Source organism: Alexandromys fortis, unplaced genomic scaffold (genome assembly GCF_014885135.2).
Source record: "Alexandromys fortis isolate MF-2015 unplaced genomic scaffold, M_Fortis_MF-2015_v1.1 scaffold_23, whole genome shotgun sequence".
Taxonomy (NCBI): domain Eukaryota; kingdom Metazoa; phylum Chordata; class Mammalia; order Rodentia; family Cricetidae; genus Alexandromys; species Alexandromys fortis.
Window position 1 is genome coordinate 15,966,365 of NW_026067907.1, and position 24,012 is coordinate 15,990,376.

Consider the following 24,012-nt stretch of genomic DNA (forward strand, 5'->3'; position numbering starts at 1 on the left):
AATCTCTTTTTAAATAAACTCATACTTAAGCTTAGAAATAAAAAAAACGTATTTATTATTATTTCTCTTCTGAAATAAAGGTAAGGGTCATGTTTCACATAATTCTATTTTGGATAGTTATCAAATTTATATTTTTATGTGCTTCTTTGCATTGACTTTAAGATGATATTGCTAAGTCAGTTGAGAGCAAAATATGAACTCTTTTTAAATATGACAAGTTATGTAGCAGAAAGTATTGTCAAAGTCACTAAAGACATTATTGTCTTATGAATTATCATGAATCTAATAGTAACTAATTTTTCATTTTAGTTTTAGAGTAATGATTTTCTGTTACACATTATTTAAGCTATTTTACAAATATAAAAACTACACTTCAAGGCTGGAGAGACTGCTCTGTGGTTAAGAGCACTGGCTGCTCTTCCAGAGGACCTGGGCACAATTTTGAGTACCCACATGGCAGTTTACAACTCTCTGTAACTCAGTTCCAAGGAATCTGAGACACTTACACTTGAAATAAAATTAAATAAATTATTTAAAAAGCAAACAAAAGAACTAGAGATCATATTTCATAAAAATCTACCTGCATAAATAAGTAATCAAAATGTTTATTGAACATAAATGTACCTGTATCTTACATTTATCAAAAGAATTCATGGTTGTCAATAATTAAGAACTGAAATAAAAGAATCTACAATTGTGAGGGGACATTGGTGTATTTTCCGTTTCAGTTTTAAAATTGTTGCTATAGAGTCATTTCTGAACCCATGTATTCAATTATACTTTTAGTTCCTATATTTGATTTTAATTCATATATTATCTCAGTCAGCATTTTATGGATTATACTTATTGGTATATGATTTGATACCACAATATTGACAACCAAGAAATTCATTGTTTCACAAGATATGTGAATTAAATATCTTTATTCAAAGCAAAATGGCTATACTTTTCTGTAATGCCTAATCATTTTACAATTTTATTTCTTGATTATTTCTTATATGAATATAATATCATTTCCACATATACCTCTTCAAGCTCTGTTTCTTAGCTAAAATTAGGTATTTAAATGTTTTCAAACAGAAAAGTAGGAAAGCTACTGCATCATTGGGCACACTTTGTGGGCAGAAGTGCAAGGACTGATGGGCTAGTACAGTGCCAGACCAATTGTCTGGCATATAGCAGGTCAGGGATTCATCTGGAAAATATCAAAGAAAAGAACAAATAAATGGTAAGAATTTTTGATAAATATATGGATTTCCAATCTAATTTAAAAAGGAAAATTCAATAAAGGTGAATGAAAAGGATGTCTTTTCAATTTAAAAAGTTATTTATTTATGACATTTATATTTTGTTTGAAAATTTAATGTATTTATACAACATGCGGTGATGATTTTTCTCTCCCAAATGAAATATTGATTCTTCCTAATCAAACAGAAAAAGGTAAGCAAAGAATCTGCCTCAGAACTTATTTTAATGTAGAAAGCCCCTTTGTATCACCCCAACCTTCAACAATCAAACTCACTAAAACCAAAGGAGAAGACACACTTTAAACTTCTCCATTTCTAAGACTGTGATAAGGGCACTTTTCATGGCAACATCTGTCAAGCCCATCTGGCTCACATGATACATCCTGGTCTTCAAGAAAATGATCTAGCTGTATGAGTTTGTCAATGTCTATGTATGTAGTACTAGATTGTGATAATCATTAGGAAAAATTGTTAAATGCCTTCTGTAGTGATTGTGTATTATAATGAATTAGAAAAGAATTTCTGGACAAATTTTATGATTTTGAAATTACAGTTTAATTTTGCTACATTTTACTAAAAGTATTTACTACTGAACAGAGTTAAACAGATTCACAGTTTGGTTGAAGTATATTTACAAGAAGGATAAGGGGTAGAATCAGAGTATGTGATAATTTTTAGATGAAGAAACACTTTGGGTTATTATTTATGAAATACTTCCAGAATTTTCTAAATACTTTGAAATTTTATAAAGAACTTTTGAAAAGAGAAAAATGTAAGGTAAAAGAGAATTAAAGGGAAACTATATTTCTAAAGGTAGATATAGCCTAGGATAATGAATACATGAATGCTAGCACATTAAAGCTTAAAACCTCCAGAAAAGCATACGGTAGAAGAATGGACGAATTGAGGTAGCTGAATAAGTACACTGAGGGTGAAGATGAACGGCTTAGAACAGCTTGACATGAGATCTGATGGACAAAGTTTTGATACAATAGACATTTATTCAGAATAGAGAGATACACCCCTTAGGTACACTTTCCTGAACATGTGGGCAGATGGGAAAGCGTAGGAGAACTTCTGACCCTTCAGCATCCTGAGATTGAATGACATTAACATTTTTTTATTTATTACTAAGTTCCTAGTTTAAGGACACAAACTTTAAAATCTGTATAAAATTTAAGACATTGGTTTTCATAGTCTGAAAGGAAACACCACATTTAATTGTTTTAAATTCCATATAATATTTGGCAGACAGTTAGACTATTTGTACTAAATTATTCTGTTTCAAAATAGCAAACCTAAAAGAGGAATAAAGTTGAAAGAGTAATATATTTTATCACTGGACCTTTTTAGAACCTTTTGAATATTTACTTATGTATTATTTATAATTTCTGAAATTAAAAAAAACATAAAACAAAATATTTGGCAGAGATGTCAATAGTAAGAAAGAATCATACCCATGGGAGATAGAACTTTTCTGAACAGAAATGGAGGAGTAGATTGAAATAAATTAAAACAATAATTTAAAGAAAACTAATCATTACTTAACAATATTAACCCAAATATTCACTTAAAGTATTGAGAAAACAATTAAAGCTGTGTGCATAATAATCCAAGAAAGCACAAAATGATAACACTACAAATATACAAACAAAAGTACTGAACATTTCTCTATATATGGTAATTGTTTAGAAGTATACTTCCTCAGCATTTGAGAAAACATATAAGATACATGTGTATATCTTTTTATTCTTTAGAAAATTAGGAAGTTTGGAGTGTGATATATGTAGCGTATGTGCTAGGCAGTGACATTATCTGCACTTCCGAATGAGTCATCTCCAAACATGGAATATGCAGAGATCAGTGCAGAGGACAATGCCTCCACAGTCAGACAATTCGTCCTTCTGGGATTCTCTGACCTCCCCAACCTCCAAGGGTTTCTCTTTGGAATGTTCTCCATAGTTTACTTAATTATCCTAATTGGAAACAGCTTCATAATTGTAATCACTAGAATTGATCCAGCACTACAGAAGCCCATGTATTTTTTCCTGGCAAACTTTTCTTCTCTGGAAATCTGTTATGTGTCAGTCACTCTTCCTAGAATTCTGTACAACATCGGTACTCAGAATAGAAACATCTCCAAGCTGGCCTGTGCCACACAAACATGCTTCTTCCTAATACTGGGGGCCACTGAATGTTTCCTGCTGGCTGTGATGTCTTATGACCGCTATGTGGCCATCTGCAATCCCCTGCACTATCCCTTGGTCATGAACCCAACAAAATGCACTCAGCTGGCTGCAGGCTCCTGGCTCGGCGGCATCCCAGTCCAAATAGGACAAACCTGTCAGATATTCTCTCTTCATTTTTGCAGTTCTAATCAAATCAACCACTTCTTCTGTGACTTACCTCCCATTCTCAAGCTGGCCTGTGGAGACACTTCTATTAATGAGCTGTCTGTCTACTTAGTGGCTATCCTCTTTGCTGCTGTCCCTTTTATGCTGATCCTTGCCTCTTATACCAAAATCATTGCCACCATTCTGAGATTGCCAACAGCCACTGGAAGGGCAAAAGCCTTCTCCACTTGTTCTTCTCATTTGCTTGTGGTGTTTTTATTTTTTGGATCCGCTACTGTTACCTACTTGAGACCGAAGTCTATTCACTCTCCAGGAACTGACAAACTGCTGTCTCTGCTCTACACCATTGTGACTCCCATGTTCAACCCCCTGATATACAGCCTCAGGAACAAGGATGTGATTGCTGCATTGAGAAAACTGTTACTTAGAAAATAACAGAATGGGTGTCTGCACTAATTTGTCTAAAGTACTTTGTTTAACTACCTGTGTTCTTGGGACACTCTCTCATCGCTATGGCTACATGGCCTTCTGTAGTGCTCTTTGCTGAGTTTAAACTATGGATCCAGTTGTGGTGGGTTCTTAGGTTAGTATAATTCTTATTTACACAGGGCAGATTTGCAGATGTTTTGTGGGTCTGTTTGTGATTTCTACTAATTCATTTTTTTTTCCATTGACATTGCCTCTCCCGCTGTTTCACTTGTTTTATATGGACATCATTGTGAATGAAATGATGGGCTGCCATGGTGCTTTATTTTTTCAATGGCAAATGTTTCCAAAATAAAAGTTTATTTGTTTATGTTGAAGGACAGTTCTATATCTACTACCAAATAACCATTATTAACTTCTAAACATACAGTGCTTTATAACAGAACAGCAATTAATCAGGCTTACTAGGCCAGCAGTTTAGAGACTATAATGCCAAAGCAATGGCTACAGAATGACCTGAAAATTCTAATCTCCAACTACAAGCACCAAGAAGAATGCAGACAGGGAATGGCTTGAATCATCTAGCAGAGACGCTGTTATATCATCACAAATTATGTAATTCTCTTTTACAATTTAGTGTTAAGTTAGAATGTGCTCTTTTAAAGATATAGCTTTGGAGCTCAATTTTCTTGTCAACTTCTCACAACTACTTTCAGTCATGTGATATGTGGGGACATTGTGAGAAATGCCCTCCAATGTGGGGGTCCCTGGATATTTCTGTGGCGCATTTTCAAGTCTGCTGTTAGCAGTGCTACCTTAGGCGGTTGGACATGGGCTTTATATTAGTAGGTTAACAAATCACAGGAAGTAAATTATTAGTGGAAATTTCTGGCTCAAAGTCCCTGCTTAACTCCCTATCTTAATTTGTTTCTGGATGATTTGTTAGATGAGCTGTCAGTCAAATATAACTTTTCCTTCTACATGTTCATTTGAATCATGGTCATTATTACATCTACAAGAAGCAAGCACACACAGTAGACAGTGGCACTGGATAAAAGATATGCACAAAACCTTCATGCACTTGTCTACCTAATTTGACTTTAAATAATGTTCCTAAGTGCTCATTTTCAACATAAGAGTCCAAGGTTTCCTTTATAGTTTGTTTCTGTAGTGATGGTATTCTGAGTAAAAACCTCACACATACGAAGAAATTTATTTTGCTTATCTTCATGTCATAAAGGTCTCATTAGGCAGACTGTATAAGTACAGTGTTCGCTCGTTTAGAGTTGATTTCTTCTGTATGGTAAATGATCATATGCATAGAATAAATGTCATTAAAATATAACTATAAATAAAAACTAAAAATGAATGCTGAGATTATTGGCAAGTTTTACAGTATGTATTGACAAATTATTTACTTTAAAAAATTTGCTGTGTAGATATAAAATATAGGAAACTAGCAAAGAAGACTGAACCTTATATAAAAGCATTCATAACTGTGGAGGTATGAATGAAAATAAAAACCATTAGCATGCATTGTGCCTATATCACCATCAATTATCTTCTGACTCTTCCTTGGTGTCACTGACACAGTGGTCCATATATGGAGCTCTACAGGCACAAGTATAAAGCACTACCCCACATTAGAACACATTCACAGATACCATGGCAATTTCTGATTCTCTCAATATTCAGTTATTGTTGATGTTGTTGATTTTAAGACAGGTTTTCTCTGTTTAGAAGCCTTTCTGCCCTGAAACTTAGTCTGCAGATCAGGCTGGCTTGGAACTCTGAGACCAACCTGCTTCTGCCTCCCAAGTGCTACAATTAAAAAGATGTAAATCCACTGTTTGGCAATATTCATTTTTCTTAATAATCACAAAACTGAAAAACAAAGCAGAATGTGCTAAAAGGAATAATCTTAATTTTACTTTTCTCATTTCATTTATATATTTTTATGTGTCACTTTTTTTTTGTTTTTTTTTTTTTTGGTTTTTCGAGACAGGGTTTCTTTGTAGCTTTGGAGCCTGTCCTGGAACTCCCTTTGTAGACTAGGCTCGTCTCGAACTCACATAGATCTGCCTGCCTCTGCCTGCGAGTGCTGGGATTACAGGCATGCGCCACCACCGCCCGGTTTATGCTTCACTTATAATGGAAAGACAAAAGTTTTCCTCTGTTAGAAGGTAGCATGGGGAACGTATGTATCCCCAGAGACAGAGATTATTTCTTATTTAAGCAGCACTGTGTACGTCACGATACAAAACAGGCTTGAAGGTGTTATGCCATTAAACACAAAGAAGTTTTTAAGCTTTAAATCCCAGGTTTACCTATAATTTTCTTTTACTAACCAATAAAGGTAAGATTCATATTTAACTTAGTTCTACAAACATAAGCACAACTACATTTGGCTCATATCAAATATACATGGAATTTGTCTCCCTTTTTAAATATTACAATGGCAGGGAAATGAGCAATGTAATTTAAAAGAATTTTGTATCTTAATGCTTTTTATTTCAAATGTTGTTTTGCATTTTTAGCTTTTCTAACATTTTATGATACTAATCAAAGAACAAAATATAAAATATGCTTTAGTATAAAAGGCAATATGTCAAAATTATCACTACAGACAGCATCTTATGTGCTCATTTATATCAGTATGTTAGTCTATTTTATCCAATTAAAGTTATTATTTATCTTTTATGAAACTTTTATTTAGGCAGTTTATATATTTATTTATTTAATATGAATTAGTAAGAGATCATAGTTCATAAAATAATTGTACATTCTAAAATGATCAATAATAAGCACCATTAAAATATATCTACAAACAACTACAAAGTTTTCTAGGACTTAATAATTAAATCCTGTAAGTTAACATGAAAATATTATATTATTATTAAATTTTCATGTGTCTTTAGTGATTTCTGCTAAGAAAATCCTTTCTGAATTTGTATTATTGTACCTGCCTTTCCAACCTTTATCTCCTTTTTTATAAATTTGATCAGAGATGTTTATAGCCTGTGTAACAGTAGAGTAACCGTAGGGAAGGCAATCAGTCTTTCGAAGAAGATGACGGATAAATATGCATAAAATAATTGGATAAAACAAAAGTGTTTACATTTACAAAATGCGAGGGGTTTTCTTTTCTCGAGTATTAACTGTGTTTCCTGAAAGTGTTCAAGAGTAAAACAATCGTAATAATTGCAAAGATTCTAGATAACAAGTCTTACAGACACTGGGAACTCAGGGAATATTACGATTGCCAAGTGCTTGCCCAAAATAAGTCCAGGGCTTCAACTGCACTATGAGTGGAAACCAGCTAAGTGCTATTTGGGTGGATTAGTGTAGTTCCAACATCTTTTTCATATGTGGTTCTAAATAGTCATTACCGTAATGAGAATAAAACTATAGAAAGTTTAAAAATGAAAATATGTTCCCTCACCAAATCAGAAAACAGAACAAAATTAATGAAAAGATTTTCTGCAGCTATGGAAGAAGTAAAACCCTTTCTAACTCTTTTTTAATACTTTGAAAACACTAGTAGATCCTAATTTCAAAATCTATTACATCGGGACTTTTGTATTGGTACATTTTTATTCTTTCGTGATAAAGTTTTTTGAGATACATCTAAGATGTATCTATTATCCAAGCAAATATAGCATACATAATGCTTATAAATCTATGATAAAATAATTTAAACAAACTTTTTTATTTTCTTTTTTAGTTGTCTCTATAACTACTAATACAGTGAATTTAATACAAGAAAAGAAGTTTAAATAATTCATAATTTATATTTAAAATATAGCCTCAGACTGTAGTTTTATCCTTGGAATCATAGTTTATTAATGCTAGGCTTTACTGGCAGTTCCCATTCATTGCATACATTCACTTACAGTATTTTCGGAATATAATATTAAATTATTATTGAAGTCTCTATATTTTGTTGAAAGTTTTTAGAATTTTATTTTATTAAGGAATACTTATTTTGTGGTATTTTATATTCCATATGAAAATTAAAAGTGCAAAAAATATTTTTAACATTTGATCATCTTAAAAGCTACTGAGGTGCCTCATTTTCATTTGGCATCAATATTTTGAGTGTGAATTCTTGAATATCAGTCATTCATATTCCTTAAATCATGGGTTGAGGTCAGTCACTTTTCTGTTGCCAGAAAAGTGTTGTCCCTTTGTTTTTAGATAAATAAAAATATGTCAATCAGGTCAATGAATATTGAAAAGAATGACATAATTGAGAGATCCTGTAAGAGTAAAAACCACTAATTCATATACTTGCATCTGGTAACTACAGAGTCAAGGAAACTATGGAGAAAACCATATCTTCAAGCTAATGAAGACAAATACACTAATCAGAGTAGAGTCTTGAAAATTAGAGGAATGTGAAGGAAAGGGAAATGTTTGGCACAGGAGTATATTAACCTCAAATAAGGCAGTGGTTTTATTGATATCATTTAGAAGAAAATTTAAAGGTTATCAAATTTCAAATAATTCATAGATATTTTAAGAATAAAATAAAATTTAATAATTAGTGGTCTAGAGATAGAGAATAACAAAAGAACATGATGGAGAAGAACATGCCAAGGTGATCATGTCTGTTTCCACACAAGTCTATTCAATAAAGCAGTTGAGTAGAACAGAGTTTCTAGACAAGGCCAGCATCTTTGGGAGGATGGGATTAACTAGAAAATGCTCAGGACGAGTTGCTGTAATGCTGCTTTCCTGCTGTAGAGTTATACACAGTAGAGGAGTGTACGATCTACTTAGACCTACTTCTGTACCAAAGACACTAGTGAGACTACTCAAACTCTCACATTTTCTGGATAAGAAAATGATCTGACAGTCTTCACTACATCTTGAGTTTCTATTTGAATGTCATGTAAATATGAAAATGTGACTAACATTTATGACTTCCAATTTCAAATATCTTATACTAAACCAAAAACTCAAAATAGTAACAAGGGCCACATCATCTAATATTGCTGTTGCAATTAACTAATTTCAGATTAAAATGATCCAGAAATGGAACTATTGCTGAAAATTACTTTAAGTATATTTAATCATATATTAAAATGGCTCTTGAAATACTGATCATACAACAGTAATATCAGTAGAAATTTATAATCAGAAAACATATTGATTATTAAAATAAATATAAGCAGAAACTGCATTTTCAGCTAAGAGAACAAAATTAACATATCATGGCTTACCATCCAAACCCAACAAAATAACAGAACAAAAATACATGACTATTTTATATGACTTCAAGCAAAAAAAAAAAAAACAAAAACAAAAACAAAAAAACTAATCTTCTTTAAAACTTTGGAGCATATACAAATCATACTTATTCTTCATGGAAAGTGGTAAGTTTAGAATTGTGTTACCATAGCTTTAAAAGTGACAAAAAGAATCCATGGGCAAGGAAATATTTTGTGTTTTTCCTTAAATCATCTCCATAGATGAAATACACAGAAATCAGGGAAGAGCACAATGCTTCTACTGTGACACAGTTTCTCCTCCTGGGATTCTCTGACCTTCCAAACCTTCAAGGGTTTCTCTTTGGCATGTTCTCCATAATGTACTTGATTATCTTGATTGGAAACAGCTTCATAATTGTGATTACTAGAATTGATCCTGCACTACAGAAGCCCATGTATTTTTTTCTGGCAAATTTTTCTTCCCTGGAAATCTGTTATGTATCAGTAACTCTGCCGAGGATTTTGTTTAACATTGGTACTCAAGAGAGAAGCATTTCTGTGCTGAGCTGTGCCACACAAATGTGTTTCTTCCTTATGCTTGGAGCCACAGAATGCTTTCTCCTGGCTGTGATGTCCTATGACCGCTATGTGGCTATCTGCAATCCTCTGAGCTATCAACTCATCATGAACCCAACAAAATGCACTCAGCTGGCTGCAGGCTCTTGGCTCGGTGGCATCCCAGTCCAAATAGGACAAACCTGTCAGATATTTTCCCTGCATTTTTGCAATTCTAATCAAATCAACCACTTCTTCTGTGACTTACCTCCCATTCTCAAGCTGGCCTGTGGAGACACTTCAGTGAATGAGCTTTCTGTCTACTTAGTGGCTATGCTCTTTGTTGCTGTCCCTTTTATATTGATCCTTGCCTCTTATACCAAAATCATTGCCACTATTCTGAGGTTGCCAACAGCCACTGGAAGGGCAAAAGCCTTCTCCACTTGTTCTTCTCATTTGCTTGTGGTGTTTTTATTTTTTGGATCCGCTACTGTTACCTACTTGAGACCGAAGTCCACTCATTCTCCAGGAATTGACAAACTACTCTCTCTATTCTACACCATTGTGACTCCCATGTTCAACCCCCTGATATACAGCCTCAGGAACAAGGATGTGATTGCTGCAATGAGAAAACTGTTACTTATAAAATAGAACCAAGAGCTTTGGAATAAATGTTTAATTGCTTCTTACATAATTACTTAAGAAATTGGTTAAATTTTATTCATTTCTTCAAAATACTTTATTTCTCAGAAGTGCCTTTGTCATTTTGAATAATAGTTTGATTTATATTCTATTTTGAACTATCTTCTACATATTAATCTGTCAACATTTAACAAAATATAAAAAGAACATGGTATTTTAATGTGAATGTACAATGTAAATTACATATTCTATTGTAAAATTTTGAACACAATACATGTTTTAGAAATATGTTATAACTGAACAGAAAGATTATATACCTAATTTAATATATCATTATCCAATGTTTTGATATTTTCTCATTCAGCTTTCAACAGACTTACCAATAGTCTTTAATAACAATATGTGTTAAATAAATTGTTGTATGAATTAAATAGATATTTACTATTAGTATTCTGTGTCTAAGAGCTCTGACAACCTCTGGATATGCCACATCTTACACATGAAATAACTTTTCAGTCTATTAAGAATATATAGAGAATTCATTAATCTCTATTATAAAAGCTATTTTTTGTTCCCATGTGCTTTTGGACAGTGCACGAAGATCTTGATGATATATTTTTCATATTTAACTTCTAAAAGTTCTATCCAACTTTCTGACATTTTAATAACCATGGTTTTCAATGAAGTTCACAGTAAGAAACCCTGAAATCTAGTATGTGAAGAATAAAGGAGAGTAGTAAAAGGCATGTGCTAACATGGCTTACTGGGTAAAAGAGCTTTCTTTGCAATATATATCCTGAGTTTCAATACCCGTCACCTAGTTAAATATATGGGAGGGTCATAGATATTCCTGTACTGTGGGGAACAGATAAGAGCACGTCTGAACCTTGTTTGTGGTCAGTCTATTTCCAGTTATATAAAAGGAGAAAAGAGTATGGAGAGCTATACAGAAGGACACTAAACATTCTCCTCTAGCCTCAGTGAGAAGACAGTCATGCACTAAGATAAGCATGATTCAACAGCTCACATATGCAAGCACATATAAGCACATTCACGTATGGTCGTAAGTCACAATTTTGGGGTGACTTCTGCCAGTCTTCTAGCTACCGCGGGCCCATACATTCCAGGGTAGGAGCATGAGGATTAAAATTATTAGGCAAAAGGAACAAAGATAGAGGAGAAATAAGAGACAGACACAGAGGATAACATTGGGAGGGACATCCAGTATATATTGAAAGATGCCCACATTTAATATCCATTTGGTTAAATATCACAACCCCAAAGGATAGGAATAGTAAAAAAAAATGCATTAACATGATACAAGGAAATGAACAGACTGGCTGAAGAATTACAGGCTACATTCTCAGTTAAACATTCTGTTGCCAGAATAAGACAAGTAACACTCACAGCCTAGACCAAAACATTCTGTAGGCAAACCAGTCCCTGCTTGGAATCCATAATTATCTCCCTAAGAGAGTAGGAACCTAGTTGGGCCCTTAGCTTTTTACTTAAGGTAGAAACCTGTCTACTTTTTCAGTCACAGTCCAGCTGGCCTTGGTGAGCTCCCAATAGATCAGCCCCACAAAACCGGACTCTCTGAACATGGCGAACAATGAGGGCTGATGAGAAGCCAAGGAAAATGGCACAGGGTTTTGATCCTACTTCATGTTCTGGCTTGGTGGGAGCCTAGCCAGTTTGGACGTTCACCTTCCTAGACATGGACGGAGGGGGGAAGACCTTGGACTTTCCACAGGGCAGGGAACCATGACTGCTCTTTGGACTGGAGAGGGAGGGGGAGAGGAGTGGGGGGAGGGGGAGAAGGGAGGAGGGGAGGGAAATGGGAGGCTGGGAGGAGGCGGAAACTTTTTTTTTCCTTTTCTCAATAAAAGAAAGAAAGAAAGAAAGAAAGAAAGAAAGAAAGAAAGAAAGAAAGAAAGAAAGAAAGAAAGAAAGAAAGAAACCTGTCTACTTCCTAATGCCTGAAATACCAGGGCTGGATATTAGCCACTCCTGTTGACAACAACCTTGAAGTAACAGAAGTTCCAACTCTCTGACCTTTAGTCAAGATAGAATGAATCCATACCTATGGGCCCTGTCAATGAATTTACATAGAGGCATGCACACATACACACACACACACACACACACACACACACACACACACACACTAGAACACACATACATACCTCAAAGTCATAATGTTTTAGGCTTTGATGTTCTGTTGCTCAACATTTATAGATATCCTGAGGTACTTCAGGGTCATTGGAAACAGGTGGGAACTTCTTAAACCCATTTATTAATATAAAAACATTAGAATTTGATAAATAAATGTCTAATTTCATCTGAAATATATTGCCTTTATGCGACATCAGTGGATAGTTCATTAAAGTTCAAAATAGATCAAATGATGAACAATGAACTAAAACTGTTTTCCTAGAACATATTGTAAACTTTTTGAAGTCTTTTTCATGAAATATGTGAGGAAAACTGTTACTTGTCAAATGGCAAACATGTGCTTGTTTATAAATCATAACACAAGCATCCTAATTAATTATCCTACTATTTAAACTAGAAAAAAAAGAAGTGCAACTCACAAACAGGCAAATAAAAATAAGCAGGTAAACTGATTTAAGTTACCATTTTTGATTAGACAAACTTATTAAGAAATAGATTATTAGGATAGACACCATTGTTATTGAACTAACCAACAGTCTTTGGAAAAACTGTGACCTCACTCCTTCCTCCAATAGGATGAGACTATTGAGGATCACTGAGGGTTCACATGATTATGTGTGACAGCTTCCCACAGGCAGCTCTAATGACATCCATAATTTCCCTCAGAGAGACAAGTGCTTCCAGCATGGTTCTCACCGAGTACAGATAAAACAATACACAAAGCTGACCAACAGCTTTGACTTTAAAGGGTCAAATGTGTGAAAACCATCATAAACATAAATGATATCCAGAAACTCTGTATTAAAAACACAAATAACCTAATAAAATATATATGAGTAGATGTTTCTAGGACATTAAGATGCCTGATAGACAGATGAAAAATTCTTCAATACTTATTCACTAAGGAAACCCAAATAAAAATATCATACACGTTAATATTTTCTAATTTAAAATAACTAAAATGAAAGATAATTGATAGAATCTGAGGGAAATTATTTTTTGAGTATTTGTGACAGAAATATCAATTACAAAGTCTATTATATAAAGATATATGTGAGTTTCTCAAATCATGAACATTAGAATATCATGTTTTATCACATATATCATTTTGCAACAAGTTGTGTCTCCTACAGAAATCCAAGAAGTGCTCTGAGCAAATGCCTGAGCAGCTGTTTCCATGTCAGCAAAATCCATAATAGCCAAAGTGTTTCAGGAATCTAATGACCAATAGCAACTACACAGATAGCGTAACGCTGTGGCAGGGAGAATGAAGCTATTACCTGGAAGAAAGTCTTCTCATTTGTGACCACATAGAAAATGTGAGGGATGTTGACTTGTGTGATATAAGCAAGACACAAAATACGGAAAACCTAAGTAGAATGATGCGGGAAGTCAAGCATAGGCATTCATAGTAGGATGAGGGGCATAAGCGGTGGGAATAGAGATTAGCCAAAGGGTTGGCAAGAAACATTGAAGCAGAAGACTTTATTGGCCTTCAGGATGAATTACAGACACTATACATGATATCACTTTATTTCCATATAAGTAGGAAAACATCTTTTATTAATATTTATCTTTAATTGAAAAATTTAGATATGAATAAATTAGCAATTGTTCAGAAATAAATGTTAGATGAGTTCACGATTTTACATCCTAAGACCATAAATAAATTAACATCAATTTTTTATAGTTTGAATAATTAATAACAATTTCTTTCCTCAAAGGTTATTCAGTTGTCTAAATCATTTTGTTTTAATATCCACAGTTTGAGAATTTGTCTTAGCATTTTTTTTAATTTTTTATTAATTTATTTATTTATTAATTAATTAAAGATTTCTGTCTCTTCCCCACCGCCGCCTCCCCTTTCCCTCCCCCTCCCCCAATTAAGTCCCCCTCCCTCGTCAACCCAATTTTGCAAGATATTATATTCTCTCTCTCTCTTTTTTTTTTTTTTTTGTTTTTTCAAGACAGGGTTTCTCTGTGGTTTTGGAGCCTGTCCTGGCACTAGCTCTTGTAGACCAGGCTGGCCTCGAACTCCCAGAGATCCGCCTGCCTCTGCCTCCCGAGTGCAGGGATTAAAGGCGTCCGCCACCACCGCCCGGCTAAAATATTATATTCTCTACCTCAAAAATGTCTCTCTGTTCATTCATCTGAGGGCTTAGGAATCCCTTCACATTCACTAACTTTTGAATGTGTACCTAAAACATTTATTCCTGGTTGGTAATACAATTTCATCCTGAGCTCTGCCACAGTAGGTCCTGCATGAAGTACCATTACTAGCTCCTCCTACCTTTCTATGACTGTTTTAGTGTCTTCTCAACGAGTAATGAATTTTACCAAATATCGTTTGCTCTCATAGTACAATAAGAGACAATCTGATCAAGAATGATTTTCCAAGGACCATCAAAATTATTAAAAGTCACTATTTGGTGAATAGCATGTATATGTGTTGTAGAGACCTAACAAATTCATCTCCAGTGAATATATTCTTTAAAATAACTTTTATTCAGTTTTTCGCAATATATTTACACCATATTCTTGTCTCATTCATTGAAGATTCCTAAAGTTTCTAAATATTAGGAGCAATTGTCACTTTAAGGCCTGAAGTTTAGTATATATGGACTCCTTTCACAAGGATTTTCTATTAATGCAACTTGACTTCATATAGATTCTCATTAGTCCTATTAAAGTACATTTTCTTTGTTAAAACTATCACACAGGCAACCCTGTGCATACCAGGGCACAGAACCTATTATAGTATACTGGCTGGAGACAAAATACATGCTTACAAGCAGTTTACTGTCAATTACGGCTGTACATAGTATCCTCATACTAGACAATATCACAGCCATACATTTTACAAAATTAGGTAATTATTATCTAGATGACAATTTTGTATCATTTTTCACAGTGTTGCTCAATAACTGTCCATATCTAGGAAACAAACCACACCATACTTTTAATTCCAGTGGGTGCCCAATTTACATGTCAAATTGGATTAAGCATTATCTAGGAAGAAAATAAAACTAGCAAATAATCAAACACCAAAGAGGTCCTCTGGTGTGTAAATTTAGATCCATAAAGAGAATTCTCATGGGGATAGAGCTGCTTTTATTCAAGGAGAACTTTATGGTTGTCAGAAACAGACTTTCTTTACAGGAAACTCTAAAGCTTTAATGACACAAGTGTTTCCACTTGATATAAATGAGATAACGAAATCATGGTGATAAAAAGTCAAAATTAATGTCCATAAGAAGGTAAGCATTACTTATCTTACTCTGATATTCATTGTAGTTCAATATGATTTATTTCAAAATTTGTGTATATTTTAAAAAATAATTTAAACTTAATGCATTTTATCAAATAAATACAATTCATATTGTAATTGTTATACTAAGCACAGGTGTTGAACCATATCAGAAAAAGAGAACTTTGCACCATTGATAACTTTGATAAACATATAAAGCTTATATAGGAAACTTTATTTTGAAGCAATGCATTTTAAAAAATTAACAACAAAAATGCATGTTTCTTTTTTAGGTCTTAATCATATTTTTATAGGAAGTTTATTAACTTATAAAGTAGATTTATAAATTTGAGAAATCCAAAGACTAATTGATTTTATTTGATAATCATAATGAAATCATGAAAATCAGTATTTTATAAAATAATAAAAGTATTTTAGCTTCAATGTAGTTAAAGTCTTTAAAGTAATTATAATATGTATACTTAGCAAATGCACTCTGAAATGTTTATGAATCTTCTGACCTGTGAATGACTGAGATTACTGTTACAAATTCTTTTAAGTCTTTGCATTTATTCAGACAAAAGAGACTTATAAAAGAAATACCCTGGATTCAATTTTATTACTGCAATCTTATTATAAATTAAACATTTGCTAAAACAATAAATATTATTTTAGTAGAGGTCACTGAGTAAATTCCACCTATTTATAGCTTAATCTCCTTGAGAGCAGAAGACACAAGACACAGCAATATCCAAAATGTAATTTAGTAACTAGATTTAGTATTATATAACTTTAAATTGTAGTGTAAGTAGGTCAGGAAATATTTGTTAGGAGTAGCCATATTAAACATTGCCACTTGAAACCATGGTATGGGAATAGTTTATTGTTCTTTTTCTCTGTATTATCAGCTTCTTATACTTGAGAATGAGAATTTCCTTTAAACAGAATCTGTTTAATTCAAAGCTGAACTGCATAATGAGCATCAGATGGAGCTGAGAACAATCAAATAAAAAATATAGATGACTGAAGAAGTGAATTATTTTCCTCTTACCTTATTTAGGATCAGTCAAAGTTCATACCAAAGCATAAAGAAAACCACAAAAGGCCCTCATGTGGAATCCTGATAATGGAAACCTATTAAACAGAAGTGAAAGAAAGGCAAAAGGTATAAACAGACCCATGACTGTATCACCGTCAGACACACTTTAAAGGTTTCATTAAAATCTTATTATTGTAGGGAAATGACACTCATTTCAAAAAAAAATATTCAAACAAAAGCAGAGAGTCAAAGACTGTCTTTTTTGATGGGATTGTTATTAAAATATTTGGAATAAAACAATTAAAAATGTAGAAGAATTAAATGTGGTATTTGAAAAGTAGTATAAATAATATTTGTAGAATAAAGAATGACATGTCTATGTCAAGTGGTTTTTATTTTTTGTCTATAATAACTTATGTGAGTCACACAATAATCCTAAGAGTTTTATAACTCTTATGTCATTGGATAGCTCAATGTATTGTGGCCAAATGTTGTTATATATTGTGTAATATATGTTACACAATAGAGAAAAGTGGAATAAAATTTCAGCTACAACACATATTATATACTGATGATTCTGCTACTACAGCTTTAGTCTAGACAATGTCCAAATCATAGTTTTGCAGTCAGAGATCATCTCAGATGGAATTTCCTAGGAAATGTCTTCTTTGCCATTGTAAAAGTAGAAAATTAGCACCTACAATAAATGATGACCCCTTTGTAGCTGCATGAAAATATTCTCTTTGACCGTACAAAAGACCTAACTCTCAAACAAGAATATTTGAATAAAAATTATTTTCAGCAAGCTAAATAAATAAGATCATCAATGAAGTTTAAGTAAGTAGTGTGATGAATTCCTGGAATATAATAGTTCACTAATATAAAATATCTAGATGTTTATATAAGTAGAGAAAAATAGAAAATAGTCTCTTTGAGTTAATAAGCAATATTTTCTACTCTTACAAATAAAACTGATCAAGGAGGGTTTTATTATCTCACCTACAAGAAACAGAAAAGCTAAAAATGAAATTAAAGTCTGGTGAAGGAAGTTTACTATGAGGAGAAATCATAAAATATTATTAAAGTTTACCAGATTTTAGGATCACTATAAATCCTTCTATAAAGTGAATTTTAAAATGTGTATCTGAATATTTTGCTTGGAGATCTTTAAAATTGTGATGGTATACAGAGAGTTTAACCAGACAGTCCATGACTTTGCTCCGTGTACTCCAGACTCACTTAGCGCCGACTTTCCTCTGCTGCAGTCCTACCGTCATCCTGCTAAGATACGTGTTATAAGCAGAATTAAGTGAATGAAATCTTCTAAAATCACTACTTACAAACCAGAATCCAAAATACATTTAAAGATTTGTAAGGTTTCCACAAAAAAGAAAAAGAAAAAAGAAAAGGACAGACAAACCATTAAAAAGCAAATAACCTCCCAAAATATCACTGGATTTGTTTTGTGTTGCCCATGCACTGTTGGGCATGAGGTTTGGTATTAAGAGTTGCTTGTATGCCCTGAGTTCTGCATTGGAGAAAACTAATTTTTCTTTTCCCAGTGGCTGTCTATTGAAGATACAATGTGGTTTGAGAGGAAACAGAAAGACAATTATCACATGTACTCACTTATAAATGGTTTTATAACATAAAGCAAAAAAGCCAGTCCACAAATCACAATCTCAGAGAACCTAGACAACAATTCAAACCCTAAGAGAGACATACATAAAACAATTTTATTTTATATTTATAGTAAATATTTTAAAAGTTATATTATGAAAATATCAATGATATTTTGTTTTAGAAATAAAAAAATTCATAAGAATAAAAAACCGTTTTCTTTCTAATGTTTTTTAGTTCCACATTTTATGTATAAATTCTTTGCTAGGTTATATACATCTCAAATCATTCAGCCTAAACTGGAGTTACAGAGAGTTTTGAGGTGCTAACTTGGTTCAGGTAATCAAACCAGAGTAGTTATAAGGAAAAACCAGTGTTTTTAACTGCTCAGCTTATACTCCAGCCCACTTCTCAGGATATATAACTATCGCTATCAATAACAACGCAAATGAATCTGTTAGTGTATTTATCAGAAGTATCTCCCAATGATGTTGAGGTCTCTGCTATGTTTAGATCATAGTTTAGTATACCCTGAACTATGAACCTAGGCAGTCTAACATTAAGTTTTAAAGAAATTTTAATATACAGCAATAATGAAAAGGTTATAATATGCTAAAACTATAATTATGAGTAAAAGTTCCTTTACGGTAGACAGTATTGATCAGATAATAAAGATCAATCTGGGTGAATTTATATTTAGATAAAAGCCTTTTTTTCCCTAATGGGAAAGTAAACAGCCATGCTGACTGAATCTACTTCACAGATGAACCGCCATCAAAAACCACAAGGAGAAAATCTAACCAACCTGAAGGAATTTGTTCTTCTGGGATTCTCAGATGTTCCTCATCTCCAGTGGTTTCTGTTTGGACTGCTGGTTGTCATGTATTTCTTTATCCTACTGGGCAACGGCACCATTGTGCTCATCACAAGACTGGACTCTGCCCTTCAGACACCCATGTATTTTTTCCTTGGCAACTTTTCCTTTTTAGAGATATGTTATGTAACCATTACTCTCCCCAGAATGGTCTACAACCTTGGGACCCAGCAAAGAACCATCTCTTTCATTGCCTGTGCTGCGCAAATGTGCTGCACTCTTATCCTGGGGGCTGCAGAGTGCTTCTTCCTGGCTGTGATGGCCTATGACCGTTATGTGGCCATCTGCAAACCTCTGCACTATCCTCTGGTCATGAACCAGAGACTGTGTTCTCATCTGGTGATTGGCTCCTGGGTCAGTGGAATTCCAGCACAGATAGGGCAGACATCACAGATTTTTTCTCTTTCATTCTGTGGTTCCAACCAAATCAACCACTTCTTCTGTGACATACCCCCCATACTTCACCTGGCCTGTGGGGACATCTTTGTGAATGAGATGATGGTTTTCCTAGGTGCTGGGATATTTGTGTTGGTTCCATTCCTGCTAATAATTTTTTCCTATGGTAAAATCATCTCCACAGTGCTGAAGTTGCCGTCAGCCACCAGTCAGGCCAAAGCCTTCTCCACCTGTTCATCTCATCTTGCAGTTGTGATGTTATTTTTTGGATCAGGTATGATTACATATTTTAGATCCAATACTAGTCATTCGGGTGGAACTGACAAAGTGCTTTCTCTTTTCTATACTCTTGTGACTCCCATGTTTAATCCCATTATATACAGTCTAAGAAACAAGGATGTCAAAACAGCATTGAGAAAATTCCTTTACAGACAATTTGCTAAAATATAATATGTGCTAATATGTATTGCAGATTTGGCTTTTATGTGTTTGTTATTAAGTTTGCTGAGATAACTATCTTTATGTATCTTGTCTGTTTCTGCACTAGTGATTAATACAAACTGAAATTTCTTTGTGATATTGAGAGACATTTATCTGTTTAAGCATATGCTAACTTATGTGTATATTTGCAAACTTAAAGTACTTCATATTAAATCAAGCAATGGTGTTGCATGCTTTTAATCTCAGAATTTCTGAGGGAAAGGCAGGCAGATACCTGTGAGGGAAGGACCAGCAGGTTCTACAATCTGAGTTCTAGACATACTCCAAAGCTACACAGAGAAACCCTGTCTTATAAAAACAAATTACTTACTTATCTAATCAAATTTTTAAAAAACTTCATTTTAAAATTATATTTATTGTGGACTATCTTTCTCAAAAGAATATCTAATATAAATAGCTTTATTGTTAATCATACTCTGAAATACTAACTACTCAAATTTATATATGCATTTAGTTACAATGATTTTTAAAATAACATAGTAAAATTAGTATCATTTTGGTTTCTAAGTTTCTAGTATGAAAGACTCTTCAGGCCAGTCTGGAATCTACAATTTCAAGCTGTCTTATGATCTATTATGAAGTGATAGGTTATATATGTTCCTGTACACACACACACACACACACACACACACAGAGAGAGAGAGAGACACACTCATACATATGCATACATGCCTACATGCACACACACACACATACAAACACACACACATCATTTTAGAAAATGTTCTATAAAGTGCTATGAAGAAGATATTTTCTTCTATGTTTGGAGAGATGTTGGCCTTCTTATCCTTAGTTCTCCTTAGTTTATGATTTCATTTAACTCCAGAACTTCCCAGTATAGGTTTTATCTAAGAGATCTGTATCTTGTCAAGAATAGAAAACTGAAGTCACCAATCTTGTTGTGTGAAGGCCATTATCTGATTGTAGCTATAACAGTGTTCATTTTATGAACTTGGGTGACCTGGTGCTTGTTGCTTAAATATTTAGAGTTGTAATAACCCCTTGATGGATTTTTTGATAATTATGGTTTTAATAAATGGAAATAGCAAATTCAAATTCACTGTAAATGAAGGTATGAGTAATAAATTCTTTTCAAATATATTTTTTTTAAATAATAATATATTTAAATTATTTCTTTGCTTTCTCTCAGCCATTCCTATATATTATTATTATTAAAATTTGTCACCTGTTTCTTTTACTGTTACACATTACACATGCCATATACATATAATATATTATATATATGTGCACAACTTGTTCAGGTAATATAAAGTTATTTGTATGATTTCCACATGGTACTGGATAAAAACATGTTTGCTCTTCTTGGAGGTGACTTCAATGTTCTTGTCATGCTAGAAAACGTTTGGGCAGAAGTAAGGATGGTTTCCACAAGAAAAAAGTTCATTGGTGTTTTTGATTTTAGCCATTCTGACAGGTATAAGATGGTATCTTAAAGTTGTCTTGATTTGCATTTCCCTGATCGCTAAGGAATTTGAGCATGACCTTAGGTGTCTTTTGGCCGTTTGAACTTCTTCTGTTGAGAGATCTCTGTTCAGCTCAGTGCCCCATTTCATAATTGGGTTGATTAGCCTTTTACAGTCTAATTTCTCAAGGTCCAAATCAGGAGCAGAAGGAGAGATAGCACGAGCAAGGAACTCAGGACTGCGAGGGGGGCACCCACACACTGAGACAATGGGGATGTTCTATCGGGAACTCACCAAGGCCAGCTGACCTGGGTCTGAAAAAGCCTGGGTTAAAACAGGTCTCACTGAACATAGCGGACAATGAGGACTACTGAGACATCAAGAACAATGGCAATGGGTTTTTGATCCTATTGCATGTATTGGCTTTGTGGGAGCCTAGGCTGTTTGGATGCTCACCTTACGAGACCTGGACGGAGGTGGGTGGTCCTTGGACTTCCCACAGGGCAGGGAACCCTGATTGCTCTTTGGGCTGACGAGGGAGGGGGACTTGATTAGGGGAGGGGGAGGGGGAGGGGAGGCGGAGGTGGGGAAGAGACAGAAATATTTAATAAATAAATAAATAAATAAATAAATAAATAAATAAATAAAGTTCAAATACTTATATGATGGAAAAAACTCCAGCGATGTCAGTTATCCACAGAGTACTGACTGACAAGCACCAGGGGGTTGCACCAACAGAAGTATCTGGCATTAGTCTCTGCTTCTGAAAGACTGAAAATTTATGAGTGGTTCTCATCAGGCTGATGTTCCCTTCAAAATGATAGATGTTTTAAGCATACACTCATATGTATCTGCAGCTCCAGGTGCTCAAGTGTCCTCCAAGACATCGCATACACGCACTTGTATACACAAATAAAGTAAAACTTTTTAAAAAAAAATAAAGATTCTTGTCATCATTATGTAGTGGATTGAATATACATTTTAACAATAACTATTTGGTATTACATAAACATTTTAATGGTTATAGTTACAGTGGAATTATTCCCCAAAACTGTAACCAGATATCAAATAGTGCAAGGGACATGTTGAATGTTTGTGATTCTAAAGTACTTCTTTTTATTTTTCTATTCTAAAATGTTATGCCTGAATTAATAATAAAAGATCGTATGTGTTGTTTTAGTATTCTCCTCCACTATATGTGTGTTCTGATAGGGCATCTGAAGACTCTACAGAAATCAATAATAGTACTTCACAATCTGCCTTAAGAGACCTTAGTAGGGAAGCATGTAAAATTCTGGGTTGGGACATTTATTAATCAGCCCAATTGCTGATTAATAAATTAAGAAAGAAATGACACTTCCTATGTTCACTTTCACTGCTGCCATTATGAATCTACCTTTTAGACGAGAAATTATCCCTGGAAAAGTCTGTATCACTTCCCCAGTTTACACACTAAAGGGAGAAAAGTGAGGTTTCCTTCCTTCCTATCGTTTTTGGACCAATAAAGTGAAGGTGATGGATGACAGTTCAGAACTGGGAGAAATGTTGAGGATTTCAGTGTGGCAAATGATTAAGGACCTCTTGTGCATTTACTGTTATCTAAAGACTGCATTATAAATCCAGAATTTTGTCACTATTTCTTAATATTATTATACAAAATGTGTGTATAGTAGAGTGTTTTTCTGTTTGCCACTAATCTAAGGAATGGGAGGCAGAAGCAGGCAGATCATCACAATGCTGAGGCCTTATGAATCTACATAGGAGCACCAGTCAGTCCAGACTACAGACAGGACTTAACCTCCCAAAGGATTAATACAATTAAATAAATGAAATAGTTATCAATTTCTGGGATTTCATTATTTATATTTCTCTTCTGAGAAGTGAAAAAAATTCTATCAAGTGATCTATTGATTAATTTACTTACTAAGAAACAAAGCCTTACTATAAAGCCTTAGGTGGCTTCAACTCACAGTTCTCCTGCCTCAACTTTCCAACTGCTCACTTTGTAGTAATTCACCTCTATTCCTGGTATTCATAATCACAAATAGAAAAACATAATATTTAAACTGTAGAAAATAGTAGCTTATTCAAATAGTTCTTTTTCTTATTTTGTTTTGCGATGTTAGGCTCCTTGATTCACAGGGAAACATATTCCCACCAATTAAAAAGTGACTTGGGAAGGAATTTATTCCCAGAGCAGAGACTGTATCATACTTAAACAGCACACTGTGAAATATGTGTTAGAAATTGATTAAACTCTTTTTTAAATAAATTCATACTGAAACTTAGAAAAACAAAT

General features: G+C 33.7%; 3 protein-coding genes across 3 annotated transcripts; all 3 read left to right on the top strand.

The window, feature by feature from the left end:
• Positions 1-3,091: 3,091 nt before the first annotated feature.
• LOC126497623 (olfactory receptor 10AG1-like) lies at positions 3,092-4,036 on the top strand. The gene has a single exon (XM_050135760.1). It carries the CDS (start codon positions 3,092-3,094, stop codon positions 4,034-4,036), a length of 945 nt encoding a protein of 314 aa, XP_049991717.1.
• Positions 4,037-9,501: 5,465 nt separating this feature from the next.
• LOC126497685 (olfactory receptor 10AG1-like) lies at positions 9,502-10,446 on the top strand. The gene has a single exon (XM_050135863.1). The coding sequence runs from the start codon at positions 9,502-9,504 to the stop codon at positions 10,444-10,446; it is 945 nt and encodes a 314-aa protein (XP_049991820.1).
• An 8,811-nt stretch (positions 10,447-19,257) lies between these two features.
• LOC126497799 (olfactory receptor 10AG1-like) lies at positions 19,258-20,238 on the top strand. Its single transcript, XM_050135971.1, has one exon. The coding sequence runs from the start codon at positions 19,258-19,260 to the stop codon at positions 20,236-20,238; it is 981 nt and encodes a 326-aa protein (XP_049991928.1).
• Positions 20,239-24,012: the final 3,774 nt, after the last annotated feature.